Genomic DNA, 7,249 nt, shown 5'->3' with positions numbered 1-7,249 from the left:
TAATTAAATAATTAAAACTAGTATTTTGCTATATTGGAGGATCATAATAATTTTTGTTTTGTCATTTTTATGTTCCTCTTCGTTTGTTCTTATCCTTGTCTTTAATTTTAATTTTAATTTATTTTTATTTTAGTTAATTTTTATTTTACTTCTTATCCATTCTGCTCAATAAATTGACATTCCCAGCTACACAATATTGTCGTTTAGTTAGTACGTACTTATCACGTGATAAGTGCGTCAACAAAATTATGCTTCATTACTTATATCGGCAAAATATGAATTTTCTTTTTTTATCAGTGAATTAAGTATGCCTTTATTATAATTAATTTCTAAATATCTTATCAAAGAATTAAACATAGTTGATGGATATGTCATATGAGTAGGGTTGACAAACGAGCTGAGTCGGCTCGACAAACGCTCAAACTCGAGTTCGAGACAGATTATAGTTGTTCGACAGCTCGTCAGCCGACCCACGAGCTTCTTATTTATTTACTTTTTTTGTTTTATTTTAATATTATACAATAAAAATAGAATTATTTTATTCATGATGCGAATTATTTTTAAATTGAGCCCACCCAAAGCTCATGCAAGTTCGAGCTCGATTTTCTCAACTCGTCAAGCTCGAGCTTGAGTTAGTACAAATAGTCGAGCTCAAGCATTTCGAAACATGCGAGCTCTACTCGTTCACATATCCTATCGTCCATATATATATATATATATATATATATATATATATATATATATATATATATATATATATATATATATATATATATATATATAACTGAAAATTATTGAAAAAAAATAAAAATTAATTTGAAAATAAATGATCCATAGCCAGTGGCGGATCCAAGATTTTTGCCAAGGGGGTTCGAAATTATAGAATAAAAAATTAAAATATCACTTTATAAAAATAGTGGACCAAAAATTTATAATTTACAAATTTTAGGTGAATTGTGGAAATATTTAAAAACCAAAAAGTTGAAAAATGATAAGATTTCAAAAAAATTCAATTATTGTGAGGGTGGGTTTCGAACCCATGACCTACGAATAGGTCAGGACATATCTTTACCACTTCAACCAAATGCCTTTTCTGTTATTTTATGTATAATAGTAATATGTTATGAAAACCAAGGGTGTGCAACTGCACACCCTAGACCATGGCTACATCCGCCACTGTCCATAGCAATCCTGTTTTCATAGTAAAGACACACTTGTCAGCCATGCATGCTGTTCATCAATATAATATTATTAATTATTACCACCTATAAATAACCATTTCTACCACCTTCAATCTTCCTCACAGAACACAACCAAACCAACAATGGCGATCAAATTCAATACCAAAGTACTCTCTCTCCTCCTTGTATTAATTGTAACTTTCTCTCTCCTCCTTGTTCCGTCACAGTGCCACACAAAGTATCAAGAAGAAGAAGAAGAGAAAACTGCAGAGGAATCACTGTTCGAATGCTTCGTCACGTGCAGCAGACACCGGCAGAACGACCATGAACTTACCGACTGCGAGCAGAGGTGCGTCAAACAGTATCAGGAGACTAAGAAACAGGAGGGCCAAGAGGGCAGCCGCCGCCACGGCGGCGGCGGCGGCGGCGGCGAAGGTATACTGTTTGTTTTGAACCCTTTATTATATTATTGCATGAAATTGAACTCTAGTTTTGAGTTTTTATCCTATATATATATGGAAGACTATTTTATTTCAATATTTGAATTGCTAATGATCTAAATTATTTTATATAATAGTTTTTTTTTTTGAATAAATGGCCGTTGGATTCGAATACAAGATTAAATATCATGGCTCTAATTAATTTGAATGGAACTATTGAATTTTATCGATTTGGATTCGAAAATTTTGATACGTGAATAATATTTTCCATTCTGAATTTTGGACATTTTTAAATGTTTTTGGAACAAAATTAGTATATTTTGTTCTGATTTTTCATTTGATTTTAATTTTAAAAAACTTCATTTTTTATTTCGTTTATAATATCATTATTATTATATATTTCTATATCATGGATGATTTAGAAAAGAGAAATTTCCAAATTCTGAAATTCGAAAATTTCTAATTTTGAAATAGGATTTTTTAATCTAATTGTTAAATTTTGACTTTTTTGAGAAGAAAACAAATCGAATAAAATTGGAAATAATTTTTACTTAAAAAATCAAAATAGAGTTTGTTTTTGTGAAATTGTTATTTTCGATTAAATTTGATCTTTATCCACAGTTCTACTATTTGAATTTCATTTTTATATAATTCAAATAGGCACCGTAGAAAACCACCACCGGCAAGACGAACCGGCGGCGCAGCGATTCAAACAGTGCCAAAGCCGATGCGGGAAACAAGAACAAGGACAGCAACGCCAGTACTGCCAACAAAAATGCCAGTGGGAGTACGAGAAACAGAAGAGAGAAGAAGAACAACAACACGGCGGCGGCGGCGGCGGCGGCGGAGATCCGACGAACGCCAAAAAGGAATCGAAAGAAGAAGAGCAACAGAGGCAAAACCCCTACTTCTTCGATTCGCAGAGATTCGATTCCAAATACAGAACCGAACAAGGGCACATCAAAATCCTCGAACGATTCTCGAAGAATTCCGATCTCCTCCAAGGAATCGAGAATTATCGTTTAGCAATTCTCGAAGCGAATCCCAACTCCTTCGTTCTTCCTCATCACTGCGACGCCGAATCAGTCTTCCTCGTCGTTGGGGGTAAATCAATTTCTCAATTCAAATTGATTCAATTTACATATATCGATCAGAAAATTAGGGTTTGTAAATTGGGCGATGACGTGGCGCAGGAAGAGGAACAATTAGCTACGTATGGGAAAAGCAGAGGAAATCGTATAATCTGAAGAGCGGAGGTGTGCTGTGGGTCCCAGCTGGATCGATTGTGTACTTGACGAACAACGACGACAATGAAAGGTTGTATGTTTTGAAGCTTTTGCAGCCTGTCAACACTCCCGGCAGATTTAAGGTAAATTGAATCTCTCTGTTTATAGATAATTAATTAGTTAATTAATCATGTTTAATTAATTAATTAATTACATGTGTATAATTGTCTGCAGGAGTATTTTGGTGTTGGTGGAGAAAATCCAGAGTCTTTCTACAGCACTTTCAGCAATGAGATACTCGAAGCTGCCTTCAATGTAAGAACACACATATATGTATATGTATGTATATATGTATGTATCTTTATTTTCTTACATTAGGGTTTAGGGTTTGGGACTGATTAATGGCTTAAAAATTTGATCTTTTGTTGTCGTTGTATTTAGACACAAAGTGAGAAGTTGCAGAGGCTTTTTGGGCAGCAGAGCAAAGGGGTGATAATAAAGGCATCGAAAGAGCAAATAAGAGCTTTGAGCCAAGAATCGGAATCTTCTCCAAGGGGAAGGAGAGAGAAGGAGTCGTCTTCGTGGGGCCCGATCGATCTGTTAAACGAACGGCCCGTTTTCTCGAACGAATTCGGACAGTACTTCGAAGCCTCTCCTAATCATTACCAGCAGCTCAGAGACTTGGATGTCTCGGTTTTACTCATGAACATCACAAAAGTAAGAATATATGTAATCTTGATTAACATTTAACGACTTTGGGTATATTCTTTTTAAGTGATGATTAACCAATATATGTTCTTGTTCGATTTTTTTCGAAAAAAGGGTGCAATGGTGGCTCCGTACTACAATTCGAAGTCTACGAGGCTGGTGTTTGTTGTAGGAGGGAGTGGGTATTTCGAAATGGCTTGCCCACATCTTGCAAATGCTAAAGGCAAACACGGCTCTCAAGGGAGGAAAGAGAGACAAGGAGAAATAATAACCGACGTGCACTATCAGAAAGTTAGTGCCCGTTTATCGGTCGGGGACGCCTTTGTGGTCCCCGCCGGCCATCCTATAGCCATTGTAGCTTCGCAAGATTCGAATTTACAGCTGGCTGGTTTCGGAATTAAGGCCTCACATAATCAGAAGTACTTCTTGGCTGGTAAATTTCGTTTCACTTCCTATATACCCTGTTATAGATAATGATCGATGTTGATCGAGTGGTTGATATGTGTTTTTTTTTTATAGGGCAAGAGAATATATGGAACGAGGTGCAATCGGAGGCGAAGGAGCTGGCGTTTAGGGTTCCGGCGAGAGAGGTGGAGGAGATATTTAGAAGCCAAGAGCAGTCGTATTTTATGCCCGGGCCTGGACAGAAGGGGAAAGGGCAGCGTCATGTGGCTTCGATTCTCGATTTTGTCGGCTTTTGATGTGACGAAGAGAAAAGGGTTTTTGTGGTATGTTTATATGAGAGGAATGAAGTTTGTTTTGTGTAAGTAAATAAAGGAGAGGTGGCAAGAGTTGTACCTTTAGTAACTTAACTGTATGTGTAATAAGAGAAGGGAAGTTGAAACTTGTTGTAATAGATGTGTTCTTCCTATGTGTATAAATCCTTTCTCTATGAATGAAATAATGCTTCACCACCTTTTGTTTTTTTGAGACAATTAGTCATATTTCTATGACTAAATGTGATAAATGTCGTTTCAGTTTTAATAATACTTTTCGAATTCAAATGCGATTTTGACCGTTCTAGAGTTTGAAAAACTGAAAATATGGAATTCGTAGTTGTTTGAGTTTAGCTTTCTAATCAAATTGAAATTATCAAGATTAGAAGTCGGGTGAGACATGTATGCATGAATCAATGAATACTGTCAACAACTTAGATGTTTTTAGTTATCTAAAATTCAAAAACTCATTCGGTGAGACATGTATGCATGAATCAATGAATACTGTCAACAACTTAGATGTTTTCAGTTATCTAAAATTCAAAAACTCATTCAAGTATAATTTTGACATCTGACATTTGATCTAAGCTGGTTCGAAGTTGAATTAGAAAGCTAACTCAAACAACTACAATCCCCATGTTTCGAGTTCCGCCACAATAGAACTCGAAAATAGTCAAAATCACGTTCGAAGTCCAAATAGTACGTATTAGAAAAATTGAAACGACATTTAACATTTCGGTTTTTACTTCCTTTATGCAATACAAGGTTAATACCTATATTATTGAAAATAGCTGTTAAACATTAATATTATATACTAGTTATAAACAAAAGAATATTGTAACATTTTAAATGCGCTAGTGGATAGAAATTGATATTTAAATGATTAATAACGATATATTTCCTTATATATTGCATGGACAGCTTATGGCCAATGATTTTGCAACTAATTCATGACAAATAATGCACTTACCAGGTTCCTTCGACCCTACACCCAGTGAAAAACACCGGGTGAGTCTTCTGCTGCCACGTGTTCTTTTTTTTATTTTTCTAAAACCCCTAAAGGTAAACCCTAGCGGGGAATCTATTATAAAATACAAAAAAGAGACACGTGGCAGCAGAAGACCCACCCGGTGTTTTTCACCGGGTGTAGGGTCGAACAAATCCACTTACCATGCACGAAAATTTGCCATTTCAAATAGACTCTCTCTCTCTCTCTCTCTCTCTAATGCACTTACCATGGACGAAAAAATGCTATTTGAAATAAATTCTCTCTCTCTATCTTACACACACACACACACACTAGTACTATAAAACCCAACCCACCATCATTTCATTTCTAAGCAATATAACAAAAAAACACTTATTGTATAATTAGCACAATGGAAGCCAAATATGCCGTTTTCCTAATCTCCGCACTCTTCTTACTTGCGTCAGGTATACATACATACATACATACATTGATAAAATATATAAAAACTATTTTATTTCATTTAAATATTTAATCTTTTGGTTAATTATTACATACACAGCAAAGGGATCTTTCGAAGGGGATTGCCGAACGTCGTTTAAGAACGTAGGATGCCCGAATGAGTCGGCGTGTTTCTACAAGTGCAGAGTGTGCAGCCAAGGACATGGAGAAATATATTCTCGTTGCCGTAGAGCCGACAACCTTTGTATATGTACTTTCTCCAAGGGGGCACCTTGTCCCCCTTTCCCCGGCTGCCCCCTTGTTCCACCTAGCTGATTTTTTTATTTTATTTTTGGTTTTTTTGGGGGGCTCAAAATACACTTGTGTGTATGGGGCTCCAATAAATTAAATGAGGAGTTGGATTTGAATAAATAAATTTTATTTGTTTTTTTTTTTTTTGATTCATGGACTAATGAAAAGGCTCTTATGGTTTATGGCATGAGATTGAATGGTGTTGGATTAAAATTGGAAATCGAACGAATCAGATCTGAATTAACATTTTTGGAAGAAAAAAATTTACGGTATATTGTTTTAAGTGAAAAACTAATTCATGTTTTGTTAAATAATTGGAATTTAGGAATGGGAATTAAAAACCTGTTATAAAATTGAATTTTTTGGATCCGAATCGTCGAAATTCTGAAAATTCCAATGTTTTAGTCACCTAAATATAAACTACATAAAAATATTTATATTATAAGTGTACTGTAATTTTCAGAATAAAATTAGAATTTTTATATTATTTCTCGAAAATTGTTCTGAAATTGGAATCTCATATTTATTTGAGTCTCCTCCAAAAAAAAATATTAATTTGAAAAAATCGGAAATCGAAAATTTCAGGATCGGAAATATTGTTCCAAGTTGAAAAATTTCAGACTGAATTAGGTGGAAATTGGAAATTCGGTTGCAATTCCACCGGGTGTAAGATTGATTGGAGTTGCTCGATGAATATATGAATATTTTGTTAGCTTAATTGGTGAGCTCGATAAAAGAAAAAATAAATTATATGGCAAATTACAACCACCCCTGAGGTATAGTTAAATTATGAAAACCCCCCTCTTATTTGGATAATTACATCTACCCCTCAACTATTAATCTTCTTACACCTCCATCCTTATGGTGTCAAATTCAACATAATCATCTAGATTCCGTGGAATGTGCTCTAGTTTGTACTCGTTTTGTGTAAAAAATTAGTTTTTGATGCACCACAATCTGATATATACAAGCCAAAAAACACATCTTATGATCATCTTGCTTCAAAATATAGAGCTCGAATAGGATAAAACGGGTACAAAAGTGATAATATTCCATATAATCAAGAAGATTCCACTAAATTTGAAGCCGCAAGGGTGGACGTGTAAGAAAATTTATAATTGAGGGGGTTTTGTAATTACCCAAACATGAGGGGGGTTTTCGTAATTTTATCGTACCTCAGGGGTGGTTGTAATTTACCCTAAATAATAATGCCCTTGGGCCTTGGTAGTAAATGCATAGTTTAAAACGGTGTCGTATA

The 7,249-nt window shown here is 34.8% G+C and overlaps 1 protein-coding gene and 1 long non-coding RNA gene across 2 annotated transcripts; both read left to right on the top strand.

Moving 5' to 3' along the window:
* The first annotated feature begins 1,293 nt into the window (after positions 1–1,293).
* On the top strand, positions 1,294–4,469 carry PAP85 (cupin family protein). The gene is made up of 7 exons (XM_088820631.1): positions 1,294–1,616; positions 2,282–2,725; positions 2,815–2,990; positions 3,082–3,162; positions 3,289–3,564; positions 3,670–3,988; positions 4,075–4,469. Exons 1-7 carry the CDS (start codon positions 1,325–1,327, stop codon positions 4,254–4,256), a joined length of 1,770 nt encoding a protein of 589 aa, XP_088676757.1. The 5' UTR covers positions 1,294–1,324; the 3' UTR covers positions 4,257–4,469.
* Positions 4,470–5,609: 1,140 nt separating this feature from the next.
* LOC148768962 (uncharacterized) lies at positions 5,610–6,168 on the top strand. Its single transcript, XR_016031988.1, has 2 exons — positions 5,610–5,705; positions 5,801–6,168. It is a non-coding gene; the product is annotated as an uncharacterized LOC148768962 (long non-coding RNA).
* The last annotated feature ends 1,081 nt before the right edge of the window (positions 6,169–7,249 follow it).

This window comes from Erythranthe guttata, chromosome 7 (genome assembly GCF_056151865.1).
Source record: "Erythranthe guttata isolate IM_541 chromosome 7, IM_541, whole genome shotgun sequence".
In the NCBI taxonomy this organism is placed as follows: domain Eukaryota; kingdom Viridiplantae; phylum Streptophyta; class Magnoliopsida; order Lamiales; family Phrymaceae; genus Erythranthe; species Erythranthe guttata.
This window is presented reverse-complemented; position numbering and strand designations above follow the sequence as displayed.

Coding starts and splice junctions, on each gene's coding strand:
- PAP85 (XM_088820631.1), top strand. CDS start 1,325: ATGGCGATCAAATTCAATACCAAAGTACTCTCTCTCCTCCTTGTATTA. Junction 3,163..3,288: donor TACTCGAAGCTGCCTTCAAT/GTAAGAACACAC, acceptor CGTTGTATTTAG/ACACAAAGTGAGAAGTTGCA. Junction 3,565..3,669: donor TACTCATGAACATCACAAAA/GTAAGAATATAT, acceptor TTTCGAAAAAAG/GGTGCAATGGTGGCTCCGTA.